This window comes from Rosa rugosa, chromosome 6 (assembly GCF_958449725.1).
Source record: "Rosa rugosa chromosome 6, drRosRugo1.1, whole genome shotgun sequence".
NCBI lineage: Eukaryota > Viridiplantae > Streptophyta > Magnoliopsida > Rosales > Rosaceae > Rosa > Rosa rugosa.
Window position 1 is genome coordinate 26,025,696 of NC_084825.1, and position 14,842 is coordinate 26,040,537.

The following is a 14,842-nucleotide window of genomic DNA, read 5'->3' on the forward strand; positions in this document are numbered from 1 at the left end:
GGTCACCTGGCTTCACAGTTACTTGACACGTGGCCTCTCTAGGCTTCACACTTCATTTTCTATACCCACTAAAATCTAAACCGTCCGATCTGTATTTTTTAATGATCGGACGGTGGTGGCTTGTCTTCTCCGTTTGTATTAAATTTTGACAGAGGGAGCTTTACAGATAAGAGAAAAGGGAAGAGATGGGTTCTTGCGTCTGCTTACGTCAGCACTGCTGCTACGGTGGTTTGGGCGGTGCATTTCAAAGAAGGGGTCTTTCTAGTCTGTTTCGAAAAGGGGTTGTTGCCCCAGGTTTAACGGCGCCGTTTTATCAGTATCACAGGAACAGAAGAAGAGTGGAGGCCTGTGTTTCTACTGGGTTTAAGGAACAAGAGCTGAGGAGCCCGGACCTTGTGGCCTTGGAATATGCTGATCTTAATCTCACCCACAATGTTTCCCAGGTCTGTGTTTTTGTTCCTATAGTCCTTTCCTTTTCGTTTGGGGAAGCAGGAAAAAAGATTATATTTTTGATGTAAAGCTCATATTTTTTTTTTGTTGGGTTGTGTTTTTTTGAATTGCAGGAACTGGGTCACGTCAGAATTAGGCAACATGTGAATCCTCTTAGCTCTTCTTTATCTGTATGTGACTCTCACGGTGTTCTTCTTTTTCTTTCTTGCTTATATAATAGGGTTTATTAGCTGCAGATGAAAATTTGATGGCATTGTGAATAATAGGTGCCTCTCGAAGCTTTAGTAATCTGTTTTTGGTTAATTGGGTAGGTGCCTGTGGAAGTGCCTGATTGGAATCAAGTGTTCAGGGACCCAACATTGCCGCTCATGGTGGACATTGGAAGTGGTACTGTCTTATTACTAATGGACTCTCTCTCATGTTTATCTGTGGCTGTAGTCTTAGTGCTTCTTGATTATGAGCAATTAGTTTTTGCTTTAAATTTTGGTTGTTTAATACAATGACAAGAACGACAATTCTGCAAATGGAATCGGCAATTTCTTGGGGATTTCATAGTTCATTTATTGAGCATTTAGTTCATTACAATCTGCCTTCCCAAGGATAAATATGGCCATGAGTCTCTGTTGGCCATTATCTCAAAAGTAGAGAACTTCATGTGGTTTATTGGAACTTAGCAAATATGATCTACATCTCTTTTATGATTTTTCATAATGTTTGTTGTCTTTTTGGTCATGCACTGAGAATAAACAAAAGGTACTATTGTTATTGGCTTCTTTGTGGGCTTCAGTCTCTTCCTAGTTCAGCGATTGTTCCTTTTAAGCTGTTTGTTTAAGTTGGAGTACTGCCATTGTTTAGCTTCTTAGAATTATGCTTTGTGTTGTTGTTTTTGTTCTCACTAGCTCTCTCAATTGTGTGTTTGTAGCTCTCTGAGATCAGTGGTTTTCTTATCAATTGCTTTGTACATCCTTCCTTTTCGTTTTTGTTTTTTGTTTTATAAATATTTTCTGTTTCCTATTTTAAAAAAAAAAAAACAAATAAATAAATAAATTTGAGAAAAAAAATTTGTTTAAGGCTATCATTACTCAATTTTTATAAACTACTGCTGAAGGAGTGAAGAGATTATGCAGATATGGTAAGGCCTTGAATCTTTGTTTTTGGGGGGATAGATGGATAAACTATAATACATGATCTGCCATTAGTAGTTTACATGCACTTTCTTGAGTGTTCAGAATGACAATTTTGGGCATCATATTTTTGATTACCTGACCATGGTTTTTGTTTCTTCTCAAAATAAAATAAAGAGAAAAGAAATAAGTCAAAGAACTGATGAGGGTTGGTGTTCTTGTATGAGGACAATTCATAGAGTAGCATGCGTGGAACTACAATATTATGTGAAAATACAATGTAGTTTTTCACAATTGAGGCTTCTTTGAGTTCTATAACGGTAAAGACGTGAGGTGGTGATTCATGTTCTAAGCTTATATATTAAAGCAAAACATATATTGTTTAAGCTTAGTGTCAGAAATTTGGTAGATTTTAAAAGAAATTTTAACAGTAAGGAGGCAAGGTACGTATCACGATGGCTGGTTTTGTTAGAAAGAGTCAGCTTGGTGAGTTAAGATTGGATGCTGGGAGATGGAAGCTTGTATCTTCTGGTTCCTTATCCTGTAATTCCTTTCCTGTGATTGCTGTTTGATGATCTTTCAAAACAATTTTCTGTCCTGCAATTTTATCTGCAAAGCTAAGCTTCCATCGAAGGTCAAGGTTTTAGGCTACTTGGTACCACATGTGTCAGATGCCAAGTTATGGGATAGAGTGTCAATCATGTTTTTAAGAACTGGCAAGTTTCTTCTCCTCTACGGAAGAATTTATTTAGGGAGGCTGGGGTGAGTTCGGAGACCCCAACAGGGAGTCCTGCACTTTTTTATTGCTTTTGGCTAGGGTGAAGAAGGCAAAAGTTCTTTGGGGTTGCAGCGTACTGGCTGTCATTTAGTTGCTCTGGATGGATATATATAGAAGGAATTATATAGGTATAGCGATGGAGGAACTTTGGGAGAGTAATACTCTGATAACTCTTTGGCCTTCTGTTTCGGCAGCGTTCAAAGACTACAGTTTCTTATATTTTGCTAAATTGGTGACAGCAGTAGGATAGGGTTTTTGTTTCTTTGGCTGGTGTGTCTGAACCCTAGCTACTGTGGATGCACTTTTTTTTTTCCTTCTGTTGTGAACCTGCTATTGATCAATAAAATAAACAAAACGTATCTATTTAAGAACGAATTATCCCTCCCAAAGGATAATACTATGAAATTGTGTCTGTGTACAATTCCATGCACTGAAACTAAGCAAAAACACCGGTGACTTCTGCATCTTTTGTAAGATTATCATAATGTGTATGGTCTTTGTTTAATACAGCAAAACTAAGTAAAGATACTGCTCACTTTTGCATGTTTTGTGAAATTTGTTATAACTCATAACCTTTGTTCATATTATAGATGTAGAATTTTGAATTTTTCTTTGATGTTTAAAGGTTTTTAATGTCATCATTGTTAGTGAGAGAAAGAGAGTACTTATTTTCTTTTAATTATGAGTTATCGATCTAACTATGTAACATTCTCAGGTAGTGGTAGATTTCTCATGTGGCTGGCGAAAAGAAACTTAGTTGTGAGGAATTATTTGGGACTGGAAATAAGGCAGAAAGTATGGGAAAACTCCTTGGGCTAATTTTGATACACTTGAAAATTCTTCTGATTAAGTTGATGTATAACTACAGGTCCTAATTCCTCCCCTTTTAAGACAATATTACAGCATTGTTCAAACCACTAATGTACTGTTCTTTGTTTTTCCTGATGCAGCTTGTCAAACGTGCTGATGTCTGGGTTAAAGAGCTGGGTCTTAGTAATATGTGAGTTCCCTTGATCATATTGGGTGTTGAAACCTGTTGTATATTATTTGTTGGCAACTGATATGTTATATTTAACTCCATGCAGACATTTCATGTATGCAAATGCCACTACTTCATTTAATCAACTGGTGTCTACCTACCCTGGACCACTGATGCTTGTTTCAATCCTGGTGAGTTCACCTATTGCACTGAAACAGTTAAGGATATACCTATTTATGTAGTCCAAAAAGGTCCTTTACGTCTTTTCAATTGTGAAAAAAAGAAGTAGCTGCAGTAACATTATTTAAATGAATTCTTTGCTCATGTTTATATGCAGTGCCCAGATCCGTATTTTAAGAGAAAGCATCACAAGAGACGGGTTGTACAGATGCCTTTAGTAGATTCCATTGTGAATAATTTAGCTCCCCACGGACAGGTTTGTCAACTATAGATTATGGCAAATAATGAAGCATCTAACAATTTTATGAAAAGTGACCATTAGGTCCATTACTTTTGTTAGTCGGGAAGGTTTCTATTACTTTGGACTCTTCTAGTTCTGAGTTTGGTCATGTAGTGCTCTATCTCTGTTGTACTATTGCTTCTTTTAGCGTCGACTCCTTGTCTGCTGTTTGTGTAGTTTTACTATTTTGTTTGAGTTTTAATGGAAGTTTCTTTCTTCAAAGGAAAAAAAAAAAAAAAGACCATAACATCAGTAGTTAAAAAGGTTGTCAAGTTTAGTTTATGCTTGAGGACGAGAGTTATACAAATTATAGATTTATTAGTATCTAAATCTTGAAAGTCCCATCTTTGGAAGACGACGGGGCTGGTCCATGGATTTTTTTCCTTTTGCTGCATTTTACTCAAGGGTTTGAAGGGAGATATGTCCCATAAATTGGCCAAATGTTTGCATGGTTTTGGATATAAGGGTAGGGAGAGTTAATGATGTAGGGAGCAGCCGAGCTACTTTAGTACTTTTTTCTAATTTAAATTTGTCCTTTTGTTATGATTGGTCCTCAGTTTCATGCTGCTATAAAAATACTGCAGGTGACTCCTATTTGTCATGCATAAACCAAATGGTCAAAAAATTAAAACCTTTTCTTCCTATGGATAAATGAATCTAAAGTGGGCACAATTATATGGCTGAGGTGCAAGTGTTAGGCTGGGGTCGGGATAGGTCTATAGGATTGAATCTCCCCAACCCACAAACAAATGGAAAACAAATAAAATTGAACACTTGGAAGAGAGAGAGAGGAACAGAATTGTCAGTTCTATCATTTAAGTCCTCTATAGTGAGTATTGAATCTTTTCATGACTGATGTGTAACTCAATACATGCTTACCCTATCCACACAAACAAAACTTGAGAATCACAATATTGTTTAAATTTTTGGCATCCTCATTAGGACTGCCAAATACCTGACATGCTTGTCATATCCAAACTTAATTCTGTTGTAGTACCTCTGAGCTCACATGAGAATATTAGGCCACATCTCAATAATTCTGTTGTATACTGAGTCTTACATGGTTGTATGCAACTTCTATTTATTTATTTTTTAAAAAAACCCCTAGCCCACCCACCCTTACATATGTCATTGAGAATTTGAACCCATAACCTTTACAATGTTGGATTTATAACTTACCAACAGGTTATAGCTCACCGACATGGTTGTATGCAACTTGAGTTTCATTTCTATAATCATTTCTAGGGACGCCATTAGTGACTAGTCATTTCCTAGATCATGTGAAATGACATCAAAGCTAATGCAAATACTGTTGTATCTGCGTGGAAGTACATGTTAACTTTATCCCCTAACAAGGACTAGAAGTTTTATCATGGTGGGTAAGTGCAGGGATTTCAATGGGATGTAGTGGTGTCAAACTTGTTTGTTTTTGGGTGGTGCATGACTGCGCGTGTGTATTGAGTCTCATTAACTTTTGTTTGTGTTATTTTCCCTTATATAAGGGATTACAATGAGGAGCTTCTTTAATTAGTAATCCTTTCAATGCTATGAGCATGTCCTGGTGACCGATTTTATTCCTTGATTAGAGAACATTCAAGCTCTATTTCTCACAAAAACAAACTAAACCTCAAACTCATGCTTGTAAAAGTGCATGCCTTTTAGGGGATCTCTTTCAAAGTTTCAATGATTTTGGTTTCTCATCCAATAAGGGTGTGTTGTGTTGAAGAAATTATTCTTTATGTCATTAACTTACCTGCAGGCTTCAGTGATATATCTAATATTATGTCTGCGCAGGTGTTTATACAGTCCGATGTACTTGACGTCGCACTTGAGATGAGAAACCAATTTGATTCTCTGCCCCATGTTCTGAAGCACATAGATGAAATTGAATCCAGCGTGCTGTGTGACGGTGAGGGATGGTTGTTGAGCAATCCAATGGGAAAAAGGACGGAAAGAGAAATTCATGCTGAATTTGAAGGGGCAAAAATTTACAGGAGAGTGTACCAGAAGCAGGTACAGAAGGCTCTTGGATGAAGTAATGCGGAATCAAGTGAATGGTTTTTGATAGAGATTTTTGTAATTTGAAATGAAATGTGATCATCATTTGTAGAGTTGTTCACATCAAGTTTTATGAGGAAGTAGCATATAATCAGACTTTAGTGTGATCAATCCATATCTAGCCCTTTTTTTTTGGTTCGATTACTGTAGCAGTATTCAAACTCAAAGAGGTACATCATAATCAGACTCAAGTGAGGCACAAGCATCTTCTGAAAATACAATTCTTGTGAACTACATGTATGCAGTCTTATTCAAAGTGATATAGACTTCTTGAGGGAAAATTAAGCTTCCAAAATCCTCAACATGAGCTGAGTTTTTGGATTACTTCCATTACTCTCCAATTGGAGCCAAAACAGCAGATTTCATCGGGAACTTGCCATTGAAGAAAAGGTCCTAACTGAACTCATAACATTTCTCACGTTTGTTGATCTACCCCTTAACTGTTCAGTTTTGATAAATTATACCCTTTTTTTTTTTTCAATTTCGGTTGATTTAACTTTTGTCATCAATTTTCAGTAATCTCATTCACAAACTTCGATAAGTTCATAGTTTTCATTCCAACACGATATTTTTGTATTTTCAAATATTCAATCTATCCAAACAACACATCAATACCATGACACATCTACTGCGCCGCGCCATGTGAGTTTAATAGAAAACCAGATTGAATTGCTGAATATTGACGATATCTAATAAATCTGCAATTTTTTTTTTTTTTAAAGAACTAGGTAATTAAAAAAAATAACTAGGGTGAAATTTATAAAAGTTAGAAAGTTACTGGGGCAAACAGGTAATTTCACTTTTCCCACCGTTCATATTTCTGTTACACTTGACCGTTAAGGCCTTTCCCATCGTCTTCAACACTAGTTCACACCATGCTGCTGCGACGGAACCTCTCCCCCAAACCCTTCTCTCTTCTCCACTCAATCACCGCCGTCCCCTTCTCCACCTCCACCTCCTCCGCCGTCGATTTCCTCCACTCCTACACCGTCACCCCTCCGATCCAAGACTGGCCCCACCACCTCCACCCAAAGCGCCTCATCTCCCTCATCACCCGCGAGCCCAAACTCGACCTCGCCCTCCAAATCTTCCACCACGCCTCCAAATACCACCCCGGCAACGATTATGACACCTACCACGCCATCATCCGCCGCCTCCTCCGCTCCCGCGCTTTTCACCTCATCGACCCCCTCCTCTCCGACCTCCGCGCCTCCAATCTCCGATGCAGCGAAGACCTCTTCATCTCCCTAATCCGCAACTACGGCGTCGTTTCACGCCCCAAACTCGCATTCAAGACATTTATCACCATTCCGAAATTCGGCGTCAAGCGATCCGTGAGGTCCTTGAATGCTTTGCTGAACGCTTTGGTTCAGAATCACGAGTACAGATTGGTTCACTCGGTGTTTCGGAACTGTAGGGAGAGGTTCGGGGTGGCGCCGAATGTGTTTAGTTGTAATATATTGATCAAAGCACTGTGCAAGAGAAATGATTTGGAGACTGCACACCAGGTGCTCGACGAAATGCCTGCGATGGGATTTGTGCCCAATGTGGTGACTTTTACTACCATTTTGGGTGGTTATGTGTCGCGGCGCGATATGGTTGGTGCCAAGAGGGTGTTTGGTGAGATTTTGGACAGAGGGTGGTTTCCTGATGTGACTACATATACTATATTGATGGATGGGTATGTGAAGCAGGGGAAGCTGGCTGAGGCTATTAAGGTCATGGATGAGATGGAGGATAATGGGGTTGGCGCCAATGAGGTTACTTATGGGGTTATGATTGAAGCTTATTGTAAGGAGAAGAAGTCGGGTGAAGCGGTTAATTTGCTTGATGATATGGTGCAGAAGAGGTATATACCGAGCTCGGCGCTCTGTTGTAAGGTGATTGATGTGTTGTGTTGCGAAGGGAAGGTGGAGGATGCTTGTGTACTGTGGAAGAGGCTTTTGAAGAAGAATTGCAGGCCGGATAATGCCGTATTGGGCACACTCATATACTGGCTTTGTAAGAAGGGAGAAGTGTGGGAAGCCAGGAAATTGTTTGATCAGTTTGAGACGAGTGAGCCTCCGGACGTCATGACTTACAACGTGCTTATTTCTGGAATGTGTGAAGTGGGGGAGTTGTGTGAGGCAGGGAGGTTATGGGATGACATGGTGGAGAAAGGATATTCTCCGAATTCATTTACATATAATGTATTGATCAAAGGATTCTGTAAGATTGGAAAAGCGAAGGAGGGAATTAGGATTTTGGACGAGATATTCGAAAAAGGCTGTTTGCCAAACAAGTCTACTTATGCTATGTTGATTGAGGGGCTCTGTGATTCAGGAGAGGAAGCTGAAATCACTACAGTAATATCTATGGCAATGTCAAGTGGACACATTGACAGTGATTCCTGGGAGCTTTTCCTTACAAAGGTTATTGGTGATTTGGATTCTGGGGAAAGTGTTCTAAACAGAATACTGCTGGAGAATGCTGATTAGAGCCCCAGACCTTGTGGCCTTGGAATATGCTGACCTTGATCTCAATAACAATGTTTCTCAGGTCAGTATTTTGTTATTGCATCCATTCTTTTTTTGTTTTGGGAAGAAATAAATGTTGCTTGCAATTTGTTTATTGATAACTTTCTGCCAATAACTTACTGTAGTAGATTATACTATTGAAGGGATTATATTGCTGTAAAAATGTTAAAAAAGAGTTTGTATCATTGATGTAAGCTCATACTTGGTCATGTCAAAATTAGGCATATGTCAACCCTCTTAGCACCTCTTTATCGGTATGTGACTCTAAGGGTGTTATTCTTTTTCACTCTTAGATTTACAATAGAGTTTGTTAGCTGTGCATGATAAAAGTTATCATCACAATTGTTACATCCTGATGCTTAGCAATCTGTTTTCTTTTCTCGATGGGGTAGGTGTTCCTTATTGGAGTCAAGTCTTCAGGACCGAAGATGGGCACTGATGGTGGATATTGGAAGGGGTACCATTCTTATTCCTTAACTAATGAACTCTATCTCATGTCTATTTAAGGTTGTAGTCCTAGTGATTCTCAATTATAAGCAATTAGCATTTCCTCCAGATTTTGGTTCTTCAATTCGATGGCAAGAATGATCAATTTATTTAGGTAAAGAAAAAGTTGGAATTTGATTAAATCCCTTTATATGTTATGTTTAATGTATCACTCAATATGGTGATGATTCTAATAGAAACCGTGACTGTCATGATCCACAGCTCTTGATTAACCCATATTATGAATTTATAACTACAAATAACAGATCTGTTGGACACGTACTTCCTTTATAATTTTTCGCATTTGTGGAATGTTTATCGAGCTACTTGACTTTAGTCATAGAGATGAACAAGCTCATAGATACAAAACAGGAAGTTGTTAGGGAGTATGTTAGTTTTAGTCCAAACTTTTCCATAAACCTTTTGTCCTAGAAAATCACTACTTACTCACTCCCGTCCTGTGATGTATCACAAGTAGTACAAAACTCTATGGCAAACCATTTAGCAATTAGCACGCACATCAACACATCATGATCGTGGATGGAGTAAGAATGTTTTTGTAGACAATAGTTAATTATGTCAACATGCAAGGCAGTTCTTATTTCTTAACAATAGAGGCTTCATTAACATACAAATAAAGAAGCTATCTGTATTTCAAATTGTCCTTCATGTTTTAAGGTGTTTTTCATCATCCTTGTGTGTGTGAGAGGGGGAGGGAGGGAGGGAGGGAGGGAGAGAGAGGGAGGGAGGGAGGGAGGGAGAGAGAGAGAGAGAGAGAGAGGGAGGGAGGGAGGGAGGGAGAGAGAGAGAGAGAGACCATACAATTAGTTGTGAGGTAGCAGCAGATTTCTCATCTGGCTCGCTAAAGAAACTTAGTTTTGAGATATTATTTGGGACTGGAAATACGACAGAAAAGCACTTGGGCTAATCCGTTGCCAATTTATTATCAAACAATTCTTGGATCCACCCCCGGGTGAACCTGCTTGTTCACCCCTCTCCCAATCTACCAATCAGAAATAGCCACATATATTTTGAATAAAGAAATAAAACTCTAGCTTAACTATTTATAAAAAATAAAAAAATAAAAAATAAAAACAGAATTCTGACTCAATTAAGGAACGGACGTTAGCTAACGCCGTTCCCAAATCCCAAATCCATATCTTGCTCTTGGCGAGGACGAAGAATAGAGGAAGTTTTGAAACCTAGCGACGCCTCAGTCAATGCATACTGACTGAAGCTGCAACTATGGATACCATCTCTGACAAGGATTGAGGTAATTTTCATTTGGGGTTTCTGTTTCTTTTCTTTAGCCTTTGGATACCATCTCTGACAAGGACGAAGAACAGATTGCGCTAATTGGACTGAGGTAAATTTTATTTGGGGTTTCTGTTTCTTTTCTTTAGCCTTTGAATTAAATTCTGAACAACTTCTGTCATCTGCATCAAGATCCTCTTCCAAAGTTTGGAGTCATACTACCACAATGCATAATTGAGTCTTATGCCTGAAAACCAGATTATGTGCGAATGTGGGTGCAGATTAATGAACTATCAGGGTGAATTCTCAGTTAATACACTAGGAAGAGTTGGTTGATTTTCATTTAAAAACAGAATACACAAAGATTTCTCGTAGTCATTTACTCATTCAAGTGAAGTAGTCAATTCACATTTAGGATAATCACCTAATATGATAATTGTAACTCCAAGAAGTAGTGTTTGCTACTTAAAAGAAAGATTTCTCAAAGTAATTCTCACTCTTTCAGTTGTTTTTCATTAGGTTCAGTTTTGATCATCTAGCTGAAGCTGCAAATCCAATTGATACACTAGAAACTTTGCTGGATCATGACTTTCAAAACAGCCAAAGAGATTGTAAAAGCCATTGTAGGAAACTTGGAGAGTGAAGAGATCAGTTGACATGCTCAACCAGGATGACATTTGATTCTTGCCACTGGTATGTGTAGATAAAATTGTTTATAAAAAAAAATCAAGAATACTCTGAATATATATATATCGATGTTGACCCCAGTCAAGTTGTTTTACAGCTTTTCTGAGTTTCCATTCAAAGGCCAGACCAAGTGTCCTTGAAGATGTTTCTTATATCTTATCCAGTAGCAGTAGTAGTACTATTAAAAATTCTATGTATTATTTTAGATGGTTTTGGTCTTCTGCTTCCCTATTAATACACCTGCATATTCATGCAAGTATCGCTCAATATGTGTTGTTTGCCTGTTTTATATTAGCTTAAGCTAGCTTTCATTTTGGACATGTGGTTCTCCAATAATACTTGGTGGAAATGTGAGTACATTCACCCATCAAGAACTTGGTAACAATACCTAGGGCTCATTGGCAGGGGGAACATCCTCATATCCTGTATCTATGGCTTATAAGTGGGTTTTGCTCATTGGCAGCGCTTTTCACTTTTTTGGTCAGTTGTTTGTATGATCATATGTTCCAATGTTTAGATTACTATCTATTAGCTTGATTAGTTATGATTCTTGTGTTTCTTTTAAACGATCTTTTAATTTTGATGCTCTCTAGAGTTGGAAACTTGGAATTTAAATGCTCTTAGTAAAGAAGGAAGTTTGATCATGATTTTATTAACCATGACTGCTGGAGCAATGAGTCGCTCTGCATACACAAAACCCAAAAACTAAGCAGCAATTGTTTGTTCATTAGCATATTATCAGTACTTTTAAATCGAGTTTGAAATATGGCAACTGCTATATGCTTTGGGAAAGCTTAGAGCAGAGAAAGCTGCATGGACATTAGCCAAAGAAACTGGGTTAAAGCTTACTAGAATCTGCCCAGGTCTCATTACTGGCCCTGAATTTTGCTCTAGAAACCCAACAGCAACAATAGCATATCTCAAAGGTAATCATTATTCTGAGCCCTTATACCAGCCATTTTTTCACTAATGGATGACAGTAGACTACAATTTTTTCATTATTCACCAACACCCTTTTGTTTTCATAGACTTGAACCAAATTCGAATCACTTTCTTGTGAATGTATTATTATGCAGGAGCCCAAGAGATGTACCAAAGTGGCGTGCTAGCAACCATGGATGTTATGAGACTGGCAGAAGCACGTGTGTGTGAATTGTCGAATAAGAAGCTTACAATTTATTAAGTTTTAAATTTTTGTTTTGGTTTAGTAAGATTGAGTTTATAAGCACACTAGAAGGTTTTGGAAGCATTAGAAATAAATTTCAGTATGTCTGCTTGGATACACCATTATTTGTTCTGCAGATGCACTGATCTTCTGGTTAGCATCATCAAATGAAATTGTAAGGAAATCAACCATAGCTAAGAGTATATCTGCAAGCTAATTAGTAGTAAACAATGATGACCGATATCCTTAAGGAAGAAAATTATTGAAAAGTTGGATATCTGGAAAAGCTTTTGAACATTTAAGCCAAGATAATTCTTTGAAGTTTAAATAACCCATCAATATTATCATTTCATATCCAATGAAAGAGTGTCATGGTCTGAAACTTCTTATCAAACTACAAAACTGTCCCCGTGTCTATGCAATATAAATGGCACTAACACAATTCAACAAATAAAAAAAGTAATTTTCTGCATATCTTCAACTTCCCAACTGCTTTTTGCCTTCTTCATTACTTTGTGAAGAATTAGCACCATTATTTGAAATTTCCTACAAAATATAATTCAAAATATCTAAGTGATTGAAATAGATTAAAAATAATTAATACTAACTAAATTAGGCAATTTACCTGGAGCATTTGAGTGAAAGAAAAGTCATTCTGCGAAGTTACACTTGTACCATAAACTGATACTTGGGTACTAGTGCTAAGATTGGATTCCTATGAAAAAATATATCATAAAATATTATCCCATTAGTATATCCCACTTTAACAAGATGGGAAAAAAAAATGAAATCCAAAAAGAGCGAATTGCCAATATTAATTGTGATTAGAAATAATTTCTTACTTGAGTTGCAAAATCAAGCATTGGAACTTCATATTCATTGACTTCTTGTTGCTCGCAATTGTCACTAATAGGAATAGAATCCTGTATTATCCCAATAATAATGAGTTACAATTGATTGAATCTGAAAACTGAAAAAAAAAAAAAAAAAAAAAAAAAAAAAAAGAGAGAAACAAATCTAGTTAATAGATAAATTTGCTTAGTTTGTTTGTTGTTGAAGGAAAATCAAGTTTAGTGTGCCTTATCAAACTAGGAATAGGAATAGGAGAGAAGGTGACAGGACCTGCTCCCGGATTTCACCCCGAAATCCGAAGTGGCCCTGCGGGGCCCACTTTAGAAGAAATTCTACCAAAAATTTGGCGGAACTTCCCCAAAAAGTAGGCTACCCGAAACCTGTAGGAAAACATTTACACTTCTAAATCATCCATCCTTAATCTCCTGGAGCCATCTGCTCCCCAAATCACAACTCCAATTTCACAAATATCAGTCTCAACCCAAAAACAATATTAATCCCATAGGTTATCAGAGCAATACTAATCCACTAGGTAACAAAGAAAACATAAATAGAATGAGTACGCGGGAGCAATGCTGTTAGCTATGCCTCGACTCCATGTACGCCCGACCTCAACTAATTTCGCCTGCAAACTGGGCATTTGAAACCGAAGGGCCCAGGGGAAAGTACGTGAAAACGTTAGTGTGAGTGGACAAAAATAAATAATTGTAAATAAACGGAATTTATACTTTCCCACATTTATTCATTAAAAACCCGATGCATGCAACAGTAAGAAACACCTTTAGCTTTAAAACCACAAATTTCAAAACGATAAACCGACTAGCCTCGCTAGAACAACATTCGAGAAATATAACAAAAAACCAAAATCTCGTTTCTCAAGAAGATAAGACCAGCCCCGCTGGCTATAGTGAAAATCGGACTAGCCCCGCTAGTCAAGCAATGATAAGATATGGGGAAGAAATTTCACCATACGGGTATAGGAGCCCTTAGGCTCTACCCTCGACTGCCACTCACACATAGATTGTGCGAGGAGGAGACCTAATAACCTCGACTACCACTCATGTGAGGAGGAGAATAAGCTACCTCAACTGCCACTCACAAACACAAAGTAAGTGAGGAGGAGACCTAATCGAATGACCCGAGTATGGTGAGGAAAAACATTCAAAAACCAGTAAATCCATAAGGCTTCCCCACATTTCTCACGAGATAAAATGTAATCCAACGACGTGACCCCGCACCCCAAAACTTAAAATATATAAGTGAGAAAATAATAACGAAACAACGGCGTGTCCCACACGCCAAAAATATTCTCTAAAACATAATTGAAGAAGCAATGAATAATATATAATAATTCCCTCGAGAAATCTCAATTCCAATGATATTCCAGAAAAATCTTAAAATCGACGAATAAAATTATACTTTTAAATTCCGGAAATACTTCGGAAGATAATTCGTCAAAAATCGCATGAATCATAAATTCAAATAATGATCATATATCGGATATAAACACCAAAAACTTAGTATCCACGAAATATATCACAAATCCATTTCTTAATCATAATTGAGAATAACTCATAATTAATCTCCAAAAATTTAATCGTATTCCCGAAAACAAGTAAATCCAACTCCGAGCATAATAAATTCGTATCCGAAATTTATATGGAAAAACAATCTCAAAATTATAATCCAAGGCAAAATATTATGCTCGATAATAAAATGATAAATAAATTATTATTTCAGGAAAATAAATGCATGCATCATTCTTAAAAATAAAAGTCCACTCACACATTGTTAGGTCAATCCTGACGTCGCTCGGTATTTTCCTCGTATAGAGAGTCCTCTCGTCCTGTACGAATAACACTGATAATTATTTATTTATACAGGACGAAAATTGCTTAACTATACTTAGAAATCGAAATTCACAACACTTCCTTCCATAACCCAACTCTTCAATTCAATTCAAATTCAAACCGTAAATTCTCCAACAATAATCCTTCATCGACCCATAAATTATAACGTGAGTTCGATATCGA

At 37.4% G+C, this 14,842-nt stretch overlaps 2 protein-coding genes across 6 annotated transcripts; both read left to right on the top strand.

The window, feature by feature from the left end:
• Positions 1-45: 45 nt before the first annotated feature.
• On the top strand, positions 46-6,094 carry LOC133715236 (uncharacterized). Its single transcript, XM_062141655.1, has 8 exons — positions 46-443; positions 564-620; positions 762-837; positions 3,068-3,147; positions 3,303-3,352; positions 3,438-3,522; positions 3,669-3,767; positions 5,586-6,094. The coding sequence occupies exons 1-8, from the start codon at positions 186-188 to the stop codon at positions 5,823-5,825; spliced, it is 945 nt and encodes a 314-aa protein (XP_061997639.1). The 5' UTR covers positions 46-185; the 3' UTR covers positions 5,826-6,094.
• A 599-nt stretch (positions 6,095-6,693) lies between these two features.
• Positions 6,694-12,084, top strand: LOC133715687 (pentatricopeptide repeat-containing protein At5g16420, mitochondrial-like). 5 transcript variants are annotated; one of them, XM_062142294.1, is made up of 5 exons: positions 6,694-8,387; positions 8,758-8,822; positions 10,625-10,798; positions 10,890-11,718; positions 11,869-12,049. In XM_062142294.1, the coding sequence occupies exon 1, from the start codon at positions 6,725-6,727 to the stop codon at positions 8,324-8,326; it is 1,602 nt and encodes a 533-aa protein (XP_061998278.1). In that variant the 5' UTR covers positions 6,694-6,724; the 3' UTR covers positions 8,327-8,387; positions 8,758-8,822; positions 10,625-10,798; positions 10,890-11,718; positions 11,869-12,049. The 5 variants fall into 5 exon arrangements, 4 of the variants coding, with proteins under 4 accessions (XP_061998278.1, XP_061998279.1, XP_061998276.1 ...); XM_062142295.1 differs by having other exon boundaries at positions 11,386-11,718; positions 11,869-12,044; XM_062142292.1 differs by having other exon boundaries at positions 10,625-11,718.
• The last annotated feature ends 2,758 nt before the right edge of the window (positions 12,085-14,842 follow it).